Raw genomic sequence first — 23,887 nt, 5'->3', positions numbered from 1 at the left:
AAAAACAAAATTGAAATCGGCCTCCGGCTATAGCGTAGCTTCCCTCGGTTGTGATTGAAGTGCAAAAAATGCCTTAATTTGCTTTTGTAGTTGCTGAGCTGTACGTGGTAGCAGGTTCTCTGTCTGTCTCTAATGTCGTCTATGAGAATCTCTTGGTTTGAGTGTTCATGTGATCACCAATAGTTTCTCCCAATATAATGTATGGTAGCTGAAGAATGATGTACATGTAGCATAGAAAGGATTTATTCAATGTCATTTTGGAAATAGAGGCTGTAGCCTGTTGTTGATGAGATTCTTTCCTCTGTCTCTGTCTCTTTCTCTGTGTTTCAGAGATTGTGTGGCCAACGCTATTCGATCAACTGATTTTGAATCTATATAGACCATGATATCTGCTACCTTTTGGCGATCAAGCTATTCATTCGGAAGTTGCCCATTCTGGAATTGTTTATTGATATTTTCAGACCTAAGGGGCATCCGTTTTATACACTAGCATTACTCTTTCTATCCAAGAGAGGCTTTCTTACCTAATCAAGAGTTTCCTTACTCGAGCAGGAAAGTCATTTTCATTGTTTCTTTTTTATTATCTTTGACCCCTACTCCATCTTAGATAACAAATAATAGGAATCCAGATCCATCCAATTTTTTTGTCTCCATCAGTTATTTGTCATATAGTGATATGAGTCACCTTGGTTTTCAACTCTTTCCGTATCCATTAAAAATTGGAGCTATTATAGTTAGAGGTAACAATTCATGTTCGACTGCCGATGTCGAGAGATTGATATAAGATTATATATGTTAACCATAGTTTGATAAATTTAATTAAGTGAGTCATATCCCTAAATCATAACACATTAATTTTATGTTAAGTTCATATAAAAATTTGTCAGCTCTAAATTTTGCATGTTGAGTTCTTACCCCTTAATCATAACCTGCTGAATTTCGTATCGAGTTTAAAAATCGTTTTAAAAATTGTTAAGCCTTACTATAGGTAGGTGGACTGGTTTAAGATATATTTGTAGTGAGCCACGAATAGAGCAGGGCCTTACTCCATTTGGGCTACTTGGGCCTCCAGAAGTCCCTCATTCCAAGACCCTGTCCGTTTATAAAATCAGTAAGAGAAGGGAGCGCGTTACGAATTCAAATTGCAGATGCAGCAGATCCAAAAAGCATTTGCCAGATTTGGGTGTTTGAAAGACTGGCTGGAAATTCTCTACCGGTTCGTCAATGGTCCACAAGTTGGGCAGAATCAAATTTGACGATGGCAAAGATGGAGAGGCAGCAAAGGAGGAGAGAGCTATTCTATTTCTATAGATTGATGGTGGAGAGAAAGAGTCTAAAGTAATGGAGAATGCGAGGAGAAAATTCAGAATTATGAAAGACGAAAAAGGTACATTTACGGTTTCATGATCAGATTTCCAATCTTTAGCTGAGCGCTACTTATGGCTCATTCAATACGGGTTGAGATCTCTTAAAATTTCTTTTAAATTTGAGATTCTCAAATTCATAAATCTAATTTAAGCGTCTAAAATAAATCATGTTTTAGAATTTAATGAGATGAATGAGGAATTATTTTAAAATCTCAAATTTAAAAGGAATTGAAAGACCTCTCTATCCCTTGAATACCTTATATTTTGCTATTTTTGGGGAGAAAAAGTATTGCTCCTTCACTTCATTATGGTGAAGTAAAGGTGGGCCCAGGAATCAAAGCCCATTGGACATTCTGATTTTCGCATCCAAGCTCATTGTTGATTGGGCCCATGTGATTTTATCTCCTTCCTCCTCCGCTCTTGGCATCATCCCAGAAGAATGTCACCGCAGTGAATTCATGGATCGCTTATTGTTGGATATATGTATATATATATATATATAAGAAATGATTTGCTATGCAAGTTTTATGAGGTGGGTTATGAGAAATTAGTTATTTTCTATGTTTAGTCAGGACATAGTGGCAGTAGGTAGCATTACTCGTTAAAGACTCACAATAACATCTTAAGGAAAAAATAAATTATCTTCGGTTTTGATCTCTTGGAGGAAAGTTCCTCGGCATATACGGCATCGCATGTGGCACTCTCACACATTTATTGTTGCAAGCTGTTTTTTTTTATTTATTTATTGATAAAGGTTGTTTCCATCCCATTTAGTTATCCCAACGTGACCTCAATAGAGTCATCACAAATTTCCATGTCTTAGCTTTTTGATATTCTGGCAATTGGGAACTTTAGTACCTAAGGGTGTGTTAAAAATGTTTACTTTGAATTTTGGGTATCTACCTCTCCATTTTAAGTGCATTAGAGATTGACGGTATACATTATTCCATGTCATTTAAACATGACAATATATATACCATTAAATATGTAAATCATAAAATGGATTATTATTATTATTATTTTTGATAATCTATTTTATGACATAGATTATCTTCATTTCAAGTTCATCGATGAGTGAGTACAATTACAAACATTTATGTCCAAGAAACTCATTTAGGAGATTATATATTATAAAAAATTTATACTGCCTCCATACTTGTCCATAAAGTATGACTGAACTTAATTATCTATTTCTTTTCTACATATATTGTCTTTGTTACACTTAATCATAGTGTTGATTTTGTGGTTCAATTGTATGTTGACTTTCTCATCAATCAAGGCAGCCAATTCAGTAGAAAATGCTCTGTTTTTTTTTTTTTTTTTCTATAATAATAAATTAGGGGCTGAATTACCAGGACCGATGCTGCAAGCCATCACGGCATCTAACCGCCACTCCGGACACGAAATCCGCCGAAAGAAAGGTTGAAAACTCCCTCCTACTACTCAACTTATAATACCCACAACACTGATTTTGACATTCACGAAATCTGAATAAATATAATTGTAGTTCTCCTGTTAATTTGTATCTATCGTCATAAACTCGCAGTTTTCAAGGAAACTCCTTGTGCGCCGTTTCTTAAGCAAGACTGCGCTTTTACACGCAACTCTCACTTATTTGGAGGGCTTCTAGAAAAACTGTCCACATGCAGGTTCTTCCATCCAACATGTACTTTCCTTTTATTTATTTATTTTGTGTGTGTGTGTGTTTTTGCATAACATGTCGTTTAAGCAGCTTGAATATTTGAGTTTTTGACATTCTATAATACAATTGTGTATGTTGGAGTATTTACTGCATTAAAATCACTTATAAAAGTATAGTTTATAGTAAAAAAAAACTATTGTAAAACTTATTAATAACATTCATGAAGGCTAGGACCGTTTTCTTTATAAAAGCTACTCATCTTTGTTTCGTGTTACAAACTCTATACCCCCACAATAATGCAGGTTGTTGCCGTCCCATATATGATATATATACCCATATGTTCTGTTAATGATCTCAGCATCGAAATCCTTCAGTGCGTGCGTGGGGGTATCTCTGCGGGGAGGCAACGTACTGCCCGAACATATATAGTTTGTATTGGTTTATGAAATTGGTGTGCATGAGTTGCGGGTATTTGTATTTAGGATTTAGCCTGGCCTGCTGCAGAGCAGAGCAAGCCACATCCACTTATATATAATTAGTTGTCAATATATGTTGAGTTGATAATCCAGTTGTTGATGATAGGTTTGAGGTGTGTGTGAATTGGATGATTCAGATTGACAGGCATATCCAAATGGTTGGTGTAGAGAGGAGTCTTAAAAGGCTTCAATTACAAACAGGGGCCCGCCACATTTATAAATTTCATCAGGTATATTCATGTTTGATCAGACCATATGTTAAAAAGAAAAATAAACATGTCCTTGTTGCAGAGATACTAAGCAACCCATTTTTAAACATAATTTTGTCCAAACAAATAGCGTTTAAAAGTGGTTGGTTTTGGAACCGGTCAACATAAATACATAATAGATATTGATAATTCATTCCCCTGTATTTAGAAAATGTCAAAATTGCCCGTCCATGATAATGATAGGGTTTCTTTTTATGTGATTGACCTAATCAGGTGAGCCTACTAAAGTTGAGCTGTGAGTGTGTGGTCTACCATGACGGGCTGCCCCTGCCCACGTGATTGACAAAATGTTGCCCAAGTCAGCAATCCACAACTCAATTCATCCTCTCTCTCTCTCTCTCTCTCTCTCTCTCTCTCTCTCATCTCTGTTGTGTTCTGTCATGAAAATGAAATTTATATAGAAAAGGTGACGTGAAGAACTCCAACAGCCTTCTTCCTTTGCTGATTCTAAAACCACTGTCACAAGAAACTCCCTGGTCGGCAATATTTTTACTTATCTTGTACATAATTTTAATTCCCTTTCCTTGTTATGGCAATAATAATACCCTAACAAGCTCAATAATTGGAAAACCAATCTGACAAGGTTTACTATGTATATGCCGTCCTTCGTCTGCTTAGTGTCCACTTGGCACTCCCAAGCCATGGTGTTTCTGGCCTGCCTTTTTAACCTATTTGGCATATGATATCATCTTTGTTTGAGGGCGGGGACAACCTAACTTCCAGGTCTTCTTCTACCGTATTTTACAAGCCTCAAATTAACACTTCTTTCTTTCTTTCTTTTTTTATTTGGAAATATAAAATATATACACATCAATGGTTAATTAATTTAATAAGTATCAAATGATTATCACCATTTAGATAAGTGGTATGTTCTGTTTAATTTACATATTGATGATGATTGGGGGAGTCAACTACTACAACCGGGTCATGGTCCATGCATGTATTACACGTTCATGAGTCATGACAATATGTACCCTGGTTTCCTTTTTCTATTTAGAAATGTTATAACTTACCCAAAAAATAATAATCAATCTTGCAAAGAAAAAAATTAAAAAAAAAAAAAAAAAGATTTATGATGATCTCTAACCTACCCTTAGTCTTAGGGAAACGAATTCTCTCAATTTCACTTGAAATTGAGAAGATTCATTTAGTGCAATTAGGAGGGTATACTTGTTCAACAAATAAATGAACAATATTATCCTTCTAAATGCACTAAATAAATCCTCTTTATTTCAAGTGAAATTAAGAGGATCATTTTCCTAATCTTAGAATATGTTTGTTAATGTGTTTTGAGAAGCATTTTTTGTTTGTATTTCGAAAAAGAAGTGTTTTTACGTGATGTAAGCATAAAACATTTTTTTTTTTTTATGTCTTTAAGACCGTTTTATATCTTGTGTTATTTGTTAATCTTCTTATTTAAATTAGAACAGAAAATAAAAATTTCATAAGAAGTACTTTTCCTGATCTTATTCTCCCCTCTTCTTCTTCTTTTTTTTTTTTTTTTTTTTTTTTTTGGAAGTATTTGGGGGAAAAGGAAAGAAAGAAAAGAATGTTAAAGTTAGAAAACATTAATTAAATTAGTATTTTACACTTTATTCCGGTCAAAGCTGCAGTCTAGTTGGAAGGAGGAGAATCTCGATGCAGAAGTTGTTGGCTATATATATATATATATATATATATATATATATATAATGTTGAGCAAATTCAATAAGGAATATTAAAGGAAGGAGAAATGGGTCTACTTTTCCTGTAAAACAAGAATCTAAAAAATCAACTACTTGGGTAGTATTATCGTTCACGCAAACTTACAGGAAGGTGCAAGAAATCAAATAAACTTGTAAGAACCTAATGCCATTGGATCGGTTTTCAAAGCTAGGGTCCTAGGGACCCCCTCAGCTAGTTTTCAATTGATGCCTGCCACCCCTGCACAAGAATCCATGTTGTTCTTAAAGTCGCTCTACTTTCACCTACTGGTCTTGTAGATTCAATATTTAGTTAAACTTGTTTCCCTGCAGCAGCAAATATACCTACCCTACTCCTGCATGTCCCTTGTACTGGTATAAGAAAGAGGAAGACAATTACAAACATATTATATACTTGGGAAAATAATTTATAAGGATGTCTGTTTCTTTGAACAAGAACCGGCCATTTTTCAATGATATAGTTGGGAGTTCTTGTGTATCATATCAATATTGCTGAGGATGTCTGTTTCTCTAAACAAGATTCGGCCATTTTTCAATGATATAGTTGGAGTAGTAATGTATTATATGAATATTGTTGAGGATGTCTGTCTCTCTAGACAAGATTCGAGCATTTTTCCAATGACATGGAATGGAGTATTTATAAAGATTATGACATTGGGACTTTGCACAAGGCTAGATTTTTGGAGATTCGATCCGTTTGGACACATGATTAAGGAATTGGTTCTCTCAAGTGGTTTTGCCTTTTCCCCAAAGAGAAAAGGAACCACTTGCCTCGCTAAAGATGAGGTTCTTATTCTTGTGCTCCCAAAGAATTTGCTTTCCTTGGGCAAACTTCATGATATTTGATACATAATAATGGCCTTTCCTTTCCCGTCTCTCTTTACTTCCCAATTACCCTACCTTAAAATCATTTGCCCTTTTAATAAAGAAACACACCTTTGCATGAATGTGCTTTAACAATATGTTAGATTTCAACGTGTTTTAAGAAACATGTTCGAATGGAAATGAAGCTTAATATCACTAACTTTGAAAGTTAGGGACTACTTCATTACATATTTGCAGAAGATGGTATACTACTGCTCTCCATACTGCCAATGACAATTAGTCGATGCCAGTTTGCTTCTTTCTTGATACGTCTTTAGATTTTGAAGAGTTACAATCACATATAAGAGACGAGAAACATTAATTGACCAAAGATTGGATTTCGTAGATGGTTGTTCTGATTAGGGAATTCAGATGCCAAAATACTGGTACAAAGGAAGAACCCACTAAGAAGATTATATATATATATATATAAATATTATATATATATATATAAAAAACTTGTTATGGTTTTCTTCGGAAATAAGGAAAACTATTGCAACTACTGCTTTCTTCGTGATCATCCGACTGATCATGAGAAGAGACCTCTGTGACTCCACTGGAGCCTGAAGAGGAGGAAGCAGGGGCAAGATTCAAATCAGTCCCATCCTTTCTCATGAAGTCATAGAAAACAGGCTTAGCAGTCTTGAGTTTCCGGACAGCGCTATCGTTGCCAATTGGTACATTGTCCTCCTCGTTTTTAGCACTTCTTTTCTTCAAGAATATGCGGCAGAGAACCCAATTGTCCATTGGAACCACAGGGCTCTGCAGAGGAAGGAAACAAAGTATTAATTAACAAATTTAGCATAATTGAGAGGACGTAGAAATGCTGGTAGCTAGTTTATTTTCAGAGATTAGTTGAAATTTGTATATGGATTTGGGAAAATAGTAGTGAAAACTCACCTCGGATGAAGTTTTCCCTTGTGGGGCATTGGCTGCCTTGGTGGTTTCAGCACTAACAAAGCGATATTCGTGCATGATCCAATCGGTCCTAGACCCGTGCGGAGGCTTTCCTCTATAAAAGACCAGAGTTTTTTTCATCCCCACAACTTGGTTGCCCCTAGAAGTCACAATTTGCTTGTCAATTCCAGTGGCCTTCCAGTAACCGGAGCCTGTTGCTCTGTTGGATCGGTTTCCATTGGGATACTTGGCTTCCCTAGTGCTGAAGAAATACCTTTCTTGCTCAAAATCACCTGAACCCCAGAAACCTCATGCATCAGAAACACAGAAATTCACCTAAAAGATCCTAACTTGAGCTCAAGGGCCTGTTTCTTTTCCTAAAATTGTTTCTAAGAAACCAATTTTGTAGCCATATGGCATTGTAGTTTGGTTATTTATGAGACCCAACTTCAATATGAAATGCAATTCATGAAATTTTAGACAAAAAATTGAGTTTCCAATTTTTCCATAGCTTTGAGGCATAAGTTGTAGATATGTATTATGTTAACCAACCTGGCAAATCCCAAGGATCAAACTTGCAAACATCAACTTCAGGGATGATGGAGGCAGGCAAGGGGCAGGAAAACACCTTGCGCTTCAAGTACTGAACCACAAGCTCTTCATCCGTGGGATGGAAACGGAATCCAGGAGGCAACCTTAGCACACCATTCTTAACAAAGTTAAGCTTCTCCATCTCAGAAAACACGCCCTCCAAAACCAAAACCACAACCCAAAAAACACCTCTCCCTTTTTTTTCTTTTTTTTTTTTTATATATATATATTTTAAGCCTTTTGTTCCGGGATGTAACTCGACCCAAGTGAGCTACATACAACTCAAGCAACTCGTGCAGACTTCTTATAGCCCCCTTAAAGCATGAGGAATAACAAGAAAGGTAATCAACAAGAACAACAAGGAACAAGAACAAGAAAGAAAAGGGAGATTATAGGCATAAAGAAAGGAAAAGTTGGACAGGAAAGAGTGGGTGTTTGAGAGGAGAGAGTTGGTGTTTCTTTTATAGTAATGGGTGTTTAGAGAAAGATAAGAGAGGAATGGAATACGACGACCCATTTAGCGTAAACCAGACTCAATCTCTTCCCCCTTGACGCTACATTAACAATCTTCTAAGAGTTCAATTTGGGACTCCACGAAAAATGTTGTTTCAAGTTTTTTTATTTTTTTATTTTAATTGAAACGAGACCGAATGCGTCTAAAAAAATAAGCCTAGTGGCCTTCGACCTTTGAGTGTGGGAATAACCGAAGCTGCTAAAGCTCCTTTGAACGTTTTCTTATCTATTTAATATATATATTGAAATTCATTCTAGAAATGAATTATAAAACAAACACACCCTTGAGTTTCAATTGCTGCTTTAAAATATGATCAACTAATTCCATCATAAAAGTTTTCAAGCGATAGCTCAATCGACTAGAATCATACTTAATGAAGTGAAGGTTACTAGTTCGAATCTCCCTCTCTTTCTTGTGTAGACATGTCCAAAAAAAACAAAAAAATATTCCATCATAAAAAGTGCTTCTGTATTGTGTTTGATCAGATTAATAATAATGGGGGTGGAAGGAAGAAATTAATGGACGGTGGTGGGGGTAAGTTGGTCTTCTGCAGGGAGGATGGGTATTATGGTAATTTAGGTGTTACCCCGCTAAATGGGGTTGCGAGCGAGGGCTCGTAATAGTGAAGTCAGCTTGTGTCATGCTGACAGCTGGAGCACAGCAGTGGGTTTGAATGACAAATAGGAAAGTACAAATTTCCCCCTCGGAGTTGGTTCCCCTCTTGGTGGTGGTCATGTGAGGTGAGAGGTGAGGGGCTTCCATGGCATTGGCTAAAGTGGAAAAGGTACGTTCCATTATTGCCTGCAGTTCAAATTGTACCAATTTCTGAAAGTACTGGCCACTCAAGTACTAGAGCTGTTCAGAATTAATTACCGCCTAATTATTCCATTACCACTTTAAACACGTTTTTTGTTTTTCATAAGAAAAGGTTATTTTCACACCGCCAACCCAAGACACAGCAGTACTGAACGCAGACAAATTGGACTTGTGTCTCCTTCCTTTCTTTTTCTTAACAACTTGCGCAGAGAGAGAGAGAGAGAGGGGAAGAGAAGAAGCAATCAGATTTGTGGTGGAAAACGATTACGTTTTAATGTGTAACTTGTCAATGTGGTTAATCCAAAGATAAAAGAAAAACAAAAGAAAAATGAGCAATTTTAATGTTTACAAACTCTAGTGATGATAGATAGATAGCTAGCTCGATAGGTTACTTTTAAAGGTTAAAGAATTGGGTGTGGTTTGTTAACGTGTTTCTGGGATAATTTTTGTTTTTATTTGAATAATTATTTAAATTAAGACATAATTCAAAATTGAAATAATAATAATAATTGATCTAAATATAGGGTGCACGCATGGGCAAGCCTTTAAGAGTGTTTAATTATTAACTTAATTATTTCGTAAAACCATGAAAAAGATGAAGAAGAAGAAGAAGAAGAAGAAGATGGAGGTCACATGGAGGAAGATGAGGGGCCAGTGACATTGACAACTCCTTGAAGATTCCACAATGGCATCTCTTTTACAAAAATCAATGCCATATCTTTTATCTTTGTGGAATGAAAAAGAAATTTTTTGGTGGGATTTAGAGAGGGGTACTTTTGGACAACCAATAAATCATTGTGGCCTCGTGGGGGGTGGGTAAAGGCAATAAAGGTCAAGGACCTACTTGCCCCCAATACGACGGGCACCCACGTCGGATTCAGGGTAACTGACAAAAATGCCACCTTCAATTGCTGCCCCATTTCAAGATTTCCTCATATCTTCTTGTCTCACAGTTTTGGATCAGATGGAAATTTTAGGATTAGTTGTTCAAAGAATCTCCTCTTCCCAAAAGACAAATCTATCCTCCTTCACATCTAATGCAATTTTTCCCTATTTCTTAATTTTTGTAATTCTTTTTTCTTTTTCTTTTTAAAAAAAAGTCAATCTCAGACAGAACTGATACGGACCTATACGTACGTACGGCTATTATACCCAAACAACCATGTTATTGTTGGGATTACACAGTGGATTCCAGTTGAGTTTGTTACATTTCATTAAACAAATAAACTAAATTAAATATTTCAATTAATTATTAAACAGTATATTTTCCAATTTCAAGAAATAAGTGCATTGATAGAAAGATTTATACATTAAAAGTCAATTTAAAATTTTGGAAAGTGTACGAAGAATTGTTTGTCCCGTATCGGCTACATATGAATAAGTCTACCACTTTACATGAACTCCTTCTCACTTTAAGAATATCTTGAGTAATTGAAAAAATAAGGTTGACTTTAAAGTGTATGCATTGATAGTCCAACACAACCGAAACATATATTGAGACTCCATATAGTGGGATATGGTGGGTATATAATTTGTGTACTTTGGTTTGAATTATTTTGATACATGAGTCCAAAAATCGCTACAACACAATTGTCTTCTTGATACAAACTCTTTGTGCATAATTCTCATTATAAGGGTGTTTTTATGTTATTATAGAAAGTGTAATTCTAGAGTAACACTTGGCTTCATTATATCCTTAGATTGATTTTGTCCAATGCTTTTAGCACGATATTATTGTTGCAATCGAGCCTGGAAGTACTATTTTTTTTTTTTTTTTTACCTTCATAATTTTCCCATTTCCAAATTAACTTTCATTTCTTCCGATTCTTTGTGGTGGCAAAGTCAACAACGGTGGTAGTGGCAACTATAGTAGTCAAGGTTTGGCGTGGAGGAGGAATAGGAGTAGGGAATACTCATTACACGAATCAAACGAGACCTTAGTGTGATTGGACTAAACGAATATCTGTTATTTTGGACACTTTAACTTTTATTAAGTAGAACAAATTGAAGGGAATTGGAGCTAATTCAACCACAGATAAGCCGCTCCCTTACATAAATAAAATTTATATCAACAAAAGTTAAAATTAGGTACAGTTGATGATAAGAGTTATCGATTCTATCCAATCTAATTTTCTTCGTTTAATTCAATCCTAACCATTAAACACTTCTTAGCTTATAATTCTATAGATATTTTATTCTAATTTTGTCAAGCCTTACACGTCTTTCCCATAGCCTTTTAGTTTTTAATATATTACAACTTACAAGAGTTGTATTTATGGTTTTAGTTCACAGTATGCTTGCTAATTTTAGTTAATTACCTTTAAGCTTTTAGACTTATTTGTTAATCTGTTTTGAAGTGTATTTTTTTTTTTTAAAAAAAAAAAAAAAGTGTTCCAACCGAACATAAAAGTAAAAAGTGTTTTTGTGTTTGAATTGTTTATTAATGTTTTTATTTAGATGAAGAAAAAAAGAAAAGATAGAAAATAAGGATTTTAACAAAGGAGCCTAAATATTTTAATTTATCATGCAATGGTCATTGGTCACGGAGCTTCTATAACCCAACTTTTTTCCTTGTCATTATTTATTTATGTTTAATTTATTAGAAAATGGTTGATTGGAGATTCCCATGGGGACGCCAAGATTTTGATGTTATTTGATAATAAAGTTTATTTTATTTTATTTATAGGTTAATCACACAATAGTAAATCTTATAAGAATTCACTCAAAAATTTTATTTTATAAGAGAAGTTAATTTGATGAATTGATAAAGACAGATGTGGCAGTAATTGACTTGGCACCATTGTCAACCTAAAGTTCTTAGGCCAATGCTTTTGCGGCATGGATGAATCAAGAACAAGTAACTTTGTTAATAGAGTGTGTGCATAATTTTTCGTGTCGAGTAAGAAAGTGATTAAGTGTATTAATTATTTGGTGAAAGATATTGGTCCAAATTTGCTTTTTGTTTTGTTGGAAAGTAGGGAAGGTATTATAGGATATATAGCAGAAACTTAAATAGATGTTTAGGGTAATCACATAATGAAATTTAGAGATGAAGTTTGATAATCACATTTGCGTTGTTGTTGTTTGTTTGTTTGTTTGTTTTTTTTAAAAAAAATTTATTTTATATATATATAATTTAGTTGCTCGCCAAAATCAGCAAAATGTTTAAATTGGTAAAATATTAGGTAAAGTCCACTTAACTCCCTTAAACTACCACTCCAATGACAATCTACCCCTCAAACTATTAATTGCAACAATTTACCTCCAAAACTACCAAAACAATGACAATGTATCCCTAATTTTAACAAAACAACGAAATTACCCTTACTAAAATAAAAACAAAAATACTAAAATTTATTTATTTATTTCAAATTTTTAAGGGTATTTTTGTCTTAATGAAAATTTTATAGGAGTTATTTTTTCATTTTGGTATTGTGCTTTGTTTATTTTAATTTGTCATTTTTTTAAAAACATTAGAAGAATCTAGACTAAATCTAACCAATAAACTCGCGTAACGTGACATAACCATTTTTTTTTTTTTACATGGGGCAATAAAATGTACATTGTATTATCAATTTCTTTTTCATCAGTTGGTTTCCTTGATATAAAAAAGTATTATTATTTTGAATTATTGATGTGATCAAGTCTATAAATTAAACAAACCATTATGCGACTACGGGCTACGTGCTTCATCAAAATTGACACTTCACTTGACAAACATTCTCGATGGGTGAGGATATAAAATAGTTGGCATGTGAAATCTTAAAAAAAAAAATGAAGAAGCAAATATCAAGTTTATGATCCTTTAGAGGCCCTGATGAGACACTCAATTCAAGTCAGACCATGCACCTAAATCCTTATTTAAATTTGTTTTTAAATATTCATGGTTTGATAAAAAAAAAAAATTGTATTTTTAAAATGTTAATTGCTCAATTAGATATTACCCAATCACTCTTATGTATTGATGAGAAATTGTAGAGAACCTTGTTGCTTCAAGCTTCATAGTAGCCTTTCGTTGTGTTTGAAGTTTGAACTCCATGAATGAATATTTGATAATTTCTTGAAAAAACAAACATTTATAATTAAATATATTATAATGTCTATTGTTTTGAGACTAATTTCTACAATCCTAGGTAACCAAACACTGAATGCGACATAAAATATTAAAAAAAAAAAAATGAAGGAGGGGGGCCGTGTCAAAAACAGGTCTGATTTCAGAGAAGTTGAAGAAATCTCAATGTAAAAGGAATATTATAGTATACAAAGTAAAAGTTTGTTCATTTCAAAAACTTCAATGTCATGACTCAAAGTTTACGCTTCTGAAAAATAAATAAATAAATAAATTAACATAAAAACCCATGACTTGTCAATCCACGTATTACAGTGATCAATTTAATTTAAGGTTGCTTTCGAGAGTGTTCTGTATCACTCGGATTGGTTGGCGAATTAAACTCCCTGTAGATTTTTAGAACAACTCAACCCTACATGAAAAACTATATCATTAATCTAATACTCATTTAATACAATTATAGGAAGTTCTGTACGATTCTTTTATAGTCTTCGATACTTCCAAACTAATATGTTTAAACTTTGAAGGTTAAGTTGGTATACACTATCACTATAATTTTAATATAGATTTTTTCCTTCTTCTTTTTTTCACCCTTTTAACTAGTTATTCAAAATGGGTATTATTAAAAATAAACGCGTCAATTTTTTTTTTTTTTTTTTTTTAAATGAAAGACGTATGTCAATTTAAATGATTAATTTTTTTTTTTTTTAAAAAAAAAAATTCAACTCAATTTAAATAAAAATTTTGTTGGTTCAAAATATGAACTTATATTATAAGGTTATTTTAGTCATTGAGGCTTTGGGGATGATATATGAGGATTCAATTTATAAAATAAAAAGAATGTTGAGTTATTGGATCCCATGTCATAGATGCACTCATGCACTCAAAATGAATAAATACATAAAATATTTAATGCAACATAATAATAATAAATAAATAAATAAAGAGTATCAAGAAGCCAATGTCATGATTGAAGTAGTGGTGAAATATGAGGGTTGGTTGTGGAATTGTATAAAGATTGAAGTGGGAGAAACGTGGGACGGTTGAGATTTAGTTAGACTGGAGCCTCAAACATTGACAATTGAAGAAGCCTGATTCCGTAGGGAGAAGGAGAACCCCTGGTTTCCACAATTCTTTTAAAGAATTCTGAGGACTCAACAGAAAAAGGGAAAATAAAAAATAAAAAATAAAAATTATATATATATATTCAAGGATGAGATTCCCAGAAGCAATTGCCTATTAGCCCACTTGCACAAAACAATACCATGGAAAAAAAAAAAAAAGAAAAAAAAAAAAGGTTTGGCTTTCGTAAGCCGAATTGCGGCTATGATTTTTATTTTTTTATTTTTCCCTTTCCTTTCTCTTTCCTTTGCTTTCTCCCTTTTTCTTTTGTTGGGGGTCAAAGGAGTTTGCGTGTGGGTGTTGAAGAGGGTTTTAAGGAGCAAGAGGGAAACGTCAAAGGATGCAATTATTGTGTTTTGAGTAAAATATGTTGTTCAGTGGAAAATGTCTTTGTTCCCTTTGCCTTTGGTTTGGTTTTAGGGCTGGTTTGGCTTTTCTTTTTCTTTTTGTTCCTTATGGGATTTTGTGTGTTTTCTTTTTGGGATTGCCCTCCTTTGAAGCATCTAAAATACCCATGAGATTGGATTACATACAAACCACCTAACATGTTCACATTTGTGAAGGGAGAGAAAGAAAGAAAGAAACCCTCGAAGTTGCAGGTCAATATTTTACGGTGGAAGATTTTTAGAGAATATTGACTTTTCTCAAGAAATAACTTGAAAGGCAGCATTTGTTTCTCTTTCAAATATATATATATATACTAAAAATCCCGGTTGTCTTTGTGGGTATCCAATGTAATTATGGGAACTAAGAACATTATTAGCTAATTTTAAACTTAATTGTAAGCTGCAAAAGAGGGGGCTCAAAGTAATTAAAGGGGATATTGATGTTGAAGAAGAAATAGTGCTGGGTACTTTATGTCAATCATATATGCATCAATGCCCTTTTTCTTAATCATCACTTTCCATGTTTTAAGACTAAAGTGGTTTCCTCACTACAATCACTTTAGTTTTTATTTTTGTTTTGGTGGAAGACTATGATCTTTATCTAATTTTTTTTTATTTTTTTTCCACAGAAAAAAAAAAAAAATCTCTCCCAAAATACATTAACAAACATACCCAAAGCATTTGTAGGCGAGGTTCTAGAAGATCAAAGTCCAAGACTTGATATACTTTTTGTCCTTTGAGAAATAGATAAATATAATAATTATCTCATGCTATAAAAAAAGCATTACAAGCAACTAGATTTCAAAAATCAGCATAGATTGCAAAGTTGACCAAATTGGCGTCTTAAATGATGCATGTGAATTCCACAGCCACAGGGGAATGGGATTGCTTTTCTTTTTTCTTTTTTCTATTGAGAATTTTAGCCCCCTTTCTTCATTCTAAAGCTACAATTTTGTCAACTCGTCTGGGGCATGTCATAAGATTTGTAAGAAGATATATGTAACCATCAAATAAAATAATTTTTGTTTTTTTTTTTTGTTTTTTTTTTTTTTAAAAAAAAGGTGATCAGGATGCGATAGCTGCCTTTCTTCACATATAGGCAACCAAAAAGTAGTATGACTTTATAAACATAATTGTGACCCGACTAGGATTTTACAACGCATGAATAGTCATCTATTTTGCTCTATTGCCCAATTCTACTTGGCTACGTAAGCTCGAACAGACCCGTGATGGCAAGCTTCCAATTTTCCCAATTGGCTACCTGTCGGGTACCCCCCAGCAACTTGCTTGCATAAATACATTTTTTTGGAAATTGTGAATCTTTCTCTTTCTCTTTCTCTCTCTCTCTCTATATATATATATACATTCTTGTTTTTTGAAAAATAATGACTTCATAACATGGTTAATGGAAATTTAATTTGACTAGGGCTAACAATTTCATTATGAAATTAACGAGTTATGATTAACTTGAGAAGAGTTAATTAAACTTTTGACCTATATTGTCTTATATCGATATGCAAATACGAATTGTCACCTTCAAATTTGGCATTTAAAATTGAGATTCAAATACACTTTTTAATAATTTTATTTAAAACCATGTGTTTAACCCGATACTGTTAAAAAAAATTCTAGAAATTGTTTTACCGCATCAAACCAAAATGGGAGCAAAAACCAGGTAAAGGGAATTGTCAATATAAGCTGCAGACAAATAACGCCGTTTGAAGTTGAAGAAAAATTCTAGTAAAGCATAATAATCAGCTGGAATTTGGAGGTGACAAATTAATTTGAATGAAATGATGGGTCCTGGAGTGGGATCCTAACAAACCAGGCTCTTTGAATTTGTCCCCCGTCTCCCCCCACTTTAATACTTGTACGTATAATCGTACATGACACGTACGTACCTTTTCCCTCTGTATTATCACCTGTTTTTAACTGCCAAACTAGAAAAGTTGCTTTCATTGTTTCGAATCTCAAGCAGCCTTGAACACTTCAAAGAAACTTCCTCAAAAAGCCCACCTAATAACAACAAAAGATCCGTGTCTTTGGGCATGTGATCCAACTGGCCCTTTTGATATCATCACTCACATTAAAGCTACGTCTCTAACTCTCATTCTACGAAACTTACAAGGTACAGATTCCACTCTTTTAAGCAAATCTCTTCGTCTTTATCAACTTTATTCCTTCTTTAAGGTGTTCTTTAGGATAACCATTTTGCTAAGACTGTCCCCATTGCACATGCATTTGAGAAAGGTTTCCAATGTTGTTCGATTGGGTTTCGAATTATTTGATCACTTGTTTGGATATGTGAGCTTTATTCGGCAGACTGCAATTTGAGCGGGGAGATTGCGGCTAATCTCAAATCCGATTGATTTTGTACTTGGTGTGTGTTTGTCTCAACCAATGTTATTATTTGTTGGGTAAACTACAAATCTCTAGCGATGTTTTTGAAAATAAGGAAATTGACAAATGATGATGGGATGAGATACCTTGAGGTTGTAATTTAAAAAACCAAATAAGACAAGTTGTAGGACAGAGGACCTTCCGTCTCAAGCATTTTGAAGAAGGTTCCCTAAACTTGTAACTCAAGTACTACCCTCAGCTTTCTTTTCATTTCTTGTAAAAAGGGTTAAAAAAAAAAAAAAAAAAAAAAAAAAACTCAATCATTTGGCAACTAAGACAATGTTTCTTTCGTTTCAACGTTGATTGGTTGGGTCATGCCCGTTGTTGTAGGCCTATTGATCCAGGTTTAGAAACTAGGCTCATGGAGTTCCCTGGGCCTTGGGTGATGCTCGTTGTTGTAGGGCTATTGGGTCATGCCCGTTGTTGTAGGCCTATTGATTCAGGTTAAATTAAATAGACTATGATCTTTATCGAATTTTTTGGAGGGTGATGTCTGATGTAATTCAAACAGTAGATGTTTTGAAAGTTAAGAAACAAATTTGGAGTAGATATAAACATCTAGTGATTAGAGAGATACGATAAAGTGTTTTTTATTTTTTTCTATTCAACTAACTACGGAAAGGGAAGGGGAAAAATCAAACACATTAACTTGTTGGTAGCTGATTTGTGGAGACGATTGTGAGTAGAGAAGGCAGCCAGCAAGTGTAACCAGGGTGCTGGATGAATTAAAACCTGGCCCACGAAATTGGGCCGTCACGACAAATCATTGTAGCAGTCTCAAAGCCCAAGTTGGGACCCAAACAAGAAAAAAAAAAAAAAAAAAAAATCATATATGCAAAATGATGTACGAGAAAGGATAAGTCTATATACAGAATTTAGGCTTGAGGGAGGGGTGGGGAACAACATGGTATGTCTATTGCTTTCAAGTATGTAACAACTCCGGTGGAAGTAAGAGAGGCAAAGAGAGTTGTTGCTGCAAGAATCCAGGGTTTGTTTTCACTTGCTTCTGCCCTTCCTCTCCACGGTCCTCCGCCAGCCTGATCCAATCTGAGATTGCCTCTGTGACTTCTTCAACCAGGTCAACAATCACTCCGTCCACACCCATACGATGTTGCACGTAAACCACCTCTGGAAAGTTACTGCAAATGTCCAAGTATTTTATTATTGAATTCGTGAGAATAAGTGCTGGTGAAAAACATAGCTTAGCTTAGCAAATTACTTCAATTGGCCGTAAGTTACAAGGGAAAGCTTGGAGTCTTTGATTCTAGTTACTGCTCCTGGATTTCTAAAGATGGCTCTGAGTTCAGATACAATTCCTTGCAAACCACCCGTCAAGCACACCTTGATAGCCTCATCCAAGGAATTCCTTCTTATGTCTATGTATATTTTGGATCCTCCATTTGTGAGGAAGAACACCTGGATTATATCATTAGCATTAAACTTACAAATCAAATCAACTTACTCAATATTTTCACCATTAAAACCAGGACAAAAAAAATAATAATCTCGTTCAAATTGCTCTACTAACAAATTCTATGCAGTGATTGAGCTTATCTTCACTTAAATCAGAGGAAACCCTGTATTTTACAGAGTCCTTGAAAATGAGTATCTCGTTTAGTTTTTTTTTTTTTTTCTCCAAATTATTATATGGATTCGTCAAATAATTTATTTTGCAATGTAATTATCTCATCCCATGTTGCTTTTAATGATGGTAATTTAGAAACTAAATAATTTTAATTCACTTTTACAATTATGGAACAGAAGAAAACTGCAGGCCCAAATGCACACAGAAATAGAAGAAAGTGATCTTACAGGGTAGGTGGTCTGCAATTTTCTGATCAACAGGGCAGCATCAGGTTGAAAGCTTGAAAAGATGATAGGTCTGTTGTTGGCACACTCGTTTACCACCTGTCCCAAGAATTAATGCTGTCATTTCCTCAGCATAAGGCCAAAACGCAAAAACCAATATTTAGGATAAGAGCAAGAATTATACCTGCAAGATTGCTTGAAGAACACGAGTGAGTTGTTCCTCCGTATATGCCACCTGATCATCCAACTTCAATTCAATGTTGAAACCGATAGAATTTTCAACTTTCTCGAAGGCCTCTTGCAACGTGCATAGAGGGTCATCATTTTCAACCTTCCACTCAAAGATATTGCCATCTTTTGTTCTTCTAAAGAGAGGCTTCCCCACCTGCAATTTTAGTAACAGCAGAGTAATTAACAAAATGCAGCTACAAATTCAATCATTAGGAAGAAAAAGTGAAACAATGACAATTACACTTCCGAGCTGTTTCTGGGGTCCATAAGAAAGAAATTCAGCTACAGTGAGATCCGTGACTCTTTTCTCAACAATGGCACCCTAAAACCAAGACTCAATTATGGTATTTGAGAGCCAAAGACAGATAATAAAATCATAAAGTTTAGTGAGTTGAGGATTCAACTAATCAACCTTGTCTTGAGTGAGGATGAAGCCGTCATGGAAAATGACAGGACACCCATCTTCAGTAACCTACAAAAATAGCTTCCGTTTACAGATTCGTCTTAAGGTTTCTTCCATCACCCAATAGTAAACCAACAAAGACACAAGTAAACAAATTAGTACCCATAAATTCAGATAATAATTTAACGTTGTGTAACAATAGTACTACTCATTCCCATGTTAAATATCAAACAAACGAAATGATCGATTCAAGGCATCTTACACAAATTACACAATGTGACAATTATAAAACGCTGGCGAGAGTACTTGTCCATGCCAAATCGGCATGCATGCAACACAGTACAATCGATGTGGGTTACAATTACTACATTAGCAATTAAATAAATAAATTTAATTATAGCAAAACAAATTTATTTGGGAATGTTGACGGTGTCATGTATATTTTCACATCAATTTGTAAGTCTATGTAATACTTACCATAATAACTAAAAAATTAAATTTGATTGTGACCGACCTAATAGCGTGTCAATCAATAGTAGTACAATAACAAATTTAAAATATTTAATTAAAATAATAAAATTAGAAAAGATTTCTTTAACTCAATATAAAAAAGTATTATGTATTCCTTAACATATGAGAACCACTTTTTTTTTTTTTTGTTTAATTGTTTGTTTTAATAAAGTTTCTCTCAATTCTATTAATAGTTTTTTTTTTTTTTTTTTTTAAAAAAAAAGTATATGTTTTTCACGTAATAAAATAACACATGACGTACAATTTTACATGAATAAAATTTTGGAAGAAAACTCCATCCATTATTAACATGAAATAGAAAGATACCCTGACACGTTGAACAGTCATACACGTGGGCGTGAGAAATCTAAACCGTCTCAACCACAGGTTCTCCGCGAATGCAGACACGATCTGCAGCTTTTTTATTGTCCGGACAACCGCCAAGCAGACAAAATTCGTTTTCTTTTTTTTTTTAATAATAATTTTCTATTAAACAATTTAAAACTAGAAATAAGCTGATCCTCTCAGACCAACGAAAGTTCTCTATCTATATATAGGCTATAATTATGAGTAATTATAGGGTATTCTCTTGTATAAACAGAATTTTAATTATTTAATTTTAAAACTAATGTCTAAGTTTTGTCTACCTAATAAATTTTATTCTTTGAAATTTTAGAAAATTTTGATTTAATTAAATCACCAGCCAAATGTGGCTAAATTGATCAGACAAGGTATTTTGGGAATTAGGCAATTGGACCGCAAACTTATTTCCCCAAATTAAAGTCCAAGTCTTTCTATGTTTTTCATAACATTCTCGGACAAAGAACCCAGAAAACAAAGACAATGTGCGGAGGTTTATGTGTGTTTATTTTACCTGAACGTCGAACTCGATGAAATCAATAGGCAATTTAGCGGCGGCATTGAAGGAGAGAATCGAGTTCTCTTTCAAGAATTCCATTCTTGGGACCGAGGATTGCACCATGTTCATCCCGCAGCCCCTGTGTCCCATCACCGTAAATTTCGAGAATTCATAGCCACATTTACCTTCTTCACCTCCATGATCATTAACACCTAAACACAAAAAATAAAAAAGACCCAAAAAATGAAATTGACAAGAGACTGTAAAACAAGAAGAAGAAGAAAGAAAAAGCTTCTTATTACAGCACTGACCTTTGAAGAACTGGGTGGAGGAGAGGGCTAATTCGGCATTGTCCGCGAATTGATCAAGATTGGGGACGTCGGACACATGGACGGCTTTGAGAGCCATTGCTTTTTCTCTTTCAAGATTGTCGATTAAATTTCAAGAAGATTGGACGGGAATTTCGAACCTTGCTCCAAGAGAGTGAGTCACAGACAGGTAGGGAAGAAATGAGTGAGGCCCGGAGGGGTATATAAAGGATGGGCTAAGGCCTAAAAAGCCCAATACCAAAAATAGTCTATTGGACAACACAAACCTTCTTTTGCTTTGCAGAAGGAGACCCGGATAGAAATAGAATTATTTAATTGTACAGAAATTTTAAAATATCCTTCAACCCATGTAATATACTGCAAAGTGTCTGTAAACATTTAAAATACATATTAAATTCTTAACCTCATTAATAGCAGACACTTGACACTATTTTACATGGGTTGAAAGATATTTCTTCCGGGTTTAGAGAAAATTTCTGTCATTTCTAATTTATGAAAAAAAAAGTTTTCTATAAATTGGATGGATTTTTTTTTTTTTTTAATTTCAATTCATTCTATTAAATTGTGACTACTTAAATAAAATCACATATATTCTAAAATTAGATGTATTTTTAATAAAATATGTAATTATCACATAAAATTACATGCATTTTGACCATAGTTAGTAAAATAGTCCTCATTGAAGAAAAGTTCTAACCAAATTTGGTCAATTTGATTTTGAATTTTGATCTTTGTTTGAAGAGGAAGTTGCGGGGATGGGTCTATATTAGTCTATGATTGTTGGAACCAATGTGATTTCGGCGTTTTCCACATCGTACGTGAGAAGAAGAGAACTGATTCACAGCACGCGGCGTGCGTGATCTTTACTCTGAGAAGAAATATGTTAGCAAATGTCTGAACCCATGTCCCCGATACGTGTAAGAAACAAAATATGAACACGTAGTATGACTTTCTGTGTTTTTTTTTTTGTCGTCAAAGCCACTTTCTTTTCATTTCCAATTTGTGTGAAATGACTACTTTTCTGAAGAAAAAAATACCAATCAAATTCAATTTAATAGCAATATATTAAGAGAAAAAGAAACACCGTCTAGATTGTAGTACACACTACACGCGTGTTTGCTATAGATTCTTCTCTAAAAAGAACGGTAAGGAAGGTTCGGGAGACTAAAATGAGTGGCCGTTGTCACAAAGTGAAGTCCCCAGGCAGATATTCAGAAGATGATCATGAAGCGTGCACCAACCAACAAGGCAGAAAAAATAAAAAAAATCAGAAGCTTTTCTTTAATGATGAGCAACTTTCGTGAATCATGATGCCCTGGCATGCCCGCAAACAAAATATCTAATTAAATTTGTGTAAAATATTCACATTCAGAATAGTACTTTCTTATGGTTATCTACTTGCGATATCGATCTCTAATAATCCATTATCCAAATTATTAGTAATTCAAATAATAAATAGGAAAGAGTCTTTATAAAATTTGCTAAAGTATGTAAGTTTATATTTGTTTTCTCGCATTTATTATTCGAATTACTAACAATTTAGACAATAAAATTAATGAAAACCTTTTATCTTCGAATTTAAATGCATGCATCAAGTGTTTGACATTGAGAAAGCTAGCTTTATTAATGCTTTAGCTCAAAAGAGAAGGAAATAAACACTGGAATGAATGCACCATTAGAGCTTGGAGAAAACAGGGTTTCTTTTCTGGGTGTGAGATGAGATTGCCTCTGTCAAATCATCGGACACAAGCATAGCCGAGTTCCAAGTGGCAACATAATCCAACCCTTGATCCAAAGTCAGATCCCTACTTCTCAGTAACACTGCTTTTGTACCAGTCACGGCTAGGGGGGACTTGGAAGCAATTCCTGCCACATCCAGTATCAATATAGTTAAAAAGATCAATTTTTTGAGCATTGGGGGCACCCAAACACAGATTCTACCCTTCATTACTATTCTACTTTTCCCGGTTACATATTTCCTTTTCTCACAACAAAGTTATAACTTCTTGTTGTAATGCTGCCTCAATTTCTTTCGTTTTGGTCTTCCTATTTTCAAAACAAAAAAGTGCTAATAATATCTAGGGTTTCGTATGGGACTGAGATAGACAAAATTAAATCAAAACAAGTAGCAAGGATCACTAGTTACACAAACTCATTGCCATCTCTAGATAAGATAGCTTAAATTCTCAACATCTATGCCGTTACCAATCCCAACACACCACATTCTACTAAAAGGAAAGAAGCAAATTGTTAAGTCATCTCTTCCAAAAAACAAAAACAAAAACAAAAAAAAACTACCACTAATTAGTTAATGGGTAATCTAATTTACATTCTTAATCATGGGTACTTAAATTACGCACCATTTAAAAAATATTTAAACATATTTTATTCTTTCTAGAGAAAAGTCATTTGTACATTAAATAATCTCATCTATAACTATAACTCTTTTATAACTGCTAACCATAAGTTAGCATGTGATTAAAGGGTGTTAAAAAAATTTTAAAAACCGATGTCACTTCAATCTTATTGCTGACACGTGTTGTCAAATTATAAAAGAATTATAAACCATTTGTCAGCACTAAGTAGACGTTTGAAAAAAGTCAATTTTCCTTCAGATAATTAACAAGATA

General features: G+C 33.9%; 3 protein-coding genes and 1 long non-coding RNA gene across 5 annotated transcripts in view; 1 reads left to right on the top strand and 3 right to left on the bottom strand.

Moving 5' to 3' along the window:
* The first annotated feature begins 1,158 nt into the window (after window positions 1–1,158).
* Window positions 1,159–3,027, top strand: LOC132180108 (uncharacterized). The gene is made up of 3 exons (XR_009440019.1): window positions 1,159–1,387; window positions 2,723–2,788; window positions 2,914–3,027. It is a non-coding gene; the product is annotated as an uncharacterized LOC132180108 (long non-coding RNA).
* A 3,612-nt stretch (window positions 3,028–6,639) lies between these two features.
* Window positions 6,640–8,455, bottom strand: LOC132177524 (NAC domain-containing protein 83-like). The gene is made up of 3 exons (XM_059589888.1): window positions 7,771–8,455; window positions 7,222–7,511; window positions 6,640–7,083 (listed from the first exon to the last, which is right to left on the bottom strand). Exons 1-3 carry the CDS (start codon window positions 7,949–7,951, stop codon window positions 6,784–6,786), a joined length of 771 nt encoding a protein of 256 aa, XP_059445871.1. The 5' UTR covers window positions 7,952–8,455; the 3' UTR covers window positions 6,640–6,783.
* Window positions 8,456–17,798: 9,343 nt separating this feature from the next.
* Window positions 17,799–21,394, bottom strand: LOC132179179 (glycerophosphodiester phosphodiesterase GDPD1, chloroplastic-like). 2 transcript variants are annotated; one of them, XM_059591839.1, is made up of 8 exons: window positions 21,240–21,394; window positions 20,944–21,140; window positions 19,569–19,628; window positions 19,398–19,478; window positions 19,110–19,310; window positions 18,929–19,024; window positions 18,336–18,532; window positions 17,799–18,255 (listed from the first exon to the last, which is right to left on the bottom strand). In XM_059591839.1, the coding sequence occupies exons 1-8, from the start codon at window positions 21,334–21,336 to the stop codon at window positions 18,039–18,041; spliced, it is 1,146 nt and encodes a 381-aa protein (XP_059447822.1). In that variant the 5' UTR covers window positions 21,337–21,394; the 3' UTR covers window positions 17,799–18,038. The 2 variants fall into 2 exon arrangements, with proteins under 2 accessions (XP_059447822.1, XP_059447824.1); XM_059591841.1 differs by lacking the exon at window positions 19,398–19,478.
* Window positions 21,395–22,809: 1,415 nt separating this feature from the next.
* Window positions 22,810–23,887, bottom strand: part of LOC132178551 (delta(3,5)-Delta(2,4)-dienoyl-CoA isomerase, peroxisomal) — a 9,264-nt gene continuing 8,186 nt past the window's right edge. The window contains exon 2 of the mRNA XM_059590994.1: window positions 22,810–23,123. Coding sequence (XP_059446977.1) covers window positions 22,933–23,123 — 191 coding nt within the window. The 3' untranslated portion in view covers window positions 22,810–22,932. The remainder of the gene's footprint in view (window positions 23,124–23,887) is intronic.

Source organism: Corylus avellana, chromosome ca4 (genome assembly GCF_901000735.1).
Source record: "Corylus avellana chromosome ca4, CavTom2PMs-1.0".
NCBI classification, from domain to species: Eukaryota; Viridiplantae; Streptophyta; class Magnoliopsida; order Fagales; family Betulaceae; genus Corylus; species Corylus avellana.
Note: the sequence above shows the minus strand (reverse complement) of the source record. Positions and strands in the feature narration are given on the sequence as shown.

Excerpts from the sequence above, each read along its gene's own strand:
- LOC132177524 (XM_059589888.1), bottom strand. The coding sequence starts at position 7,951 with ATGGAGAAGCTTAACTTTGTTAAGAATGGTGTGCTAAGGTTGCCTCCT. Across the intron at positions 7,512-7,770 it reads TGATCCTTGGGATTTGCCAG|GTGATTTTGAGCAAGAAAGG; the intron begins GTTGGTTAACAT and ends TCTGGGGTTCAG. Across the intron at positions 7,084-7,221 it reads AAGGGAAAACTTCATCCGAG|AGCCCTGTGGTTCCAATGGA; the intron begins GTGAGTTTTCAC and ends CTTCCTCTGCAG.
- LOC132179179 (XM_059591839.1), bottom strand. The coding sequence starts at position 21,336 with ATGGCTCTCAAAGCCGTCCATGTGTCCGACGTCCCCAATCTTGATCAA. Across the intron at positions 19,311-19,397 it reads CCCAGAAACAGCTCGGAAGT|GTGGGGAAGCCTCTCTTTAG; the intron begins GTAATTGTCATT and ends CTAAAATTGCAG. Across the intron at positions 18,533-18,928 it reads AATTGCAGACCACCTACCCT|GTGTTCTTCCTCACAAATGG; the intron begins GTAAGATCACTT and ends GATATAATCCAG.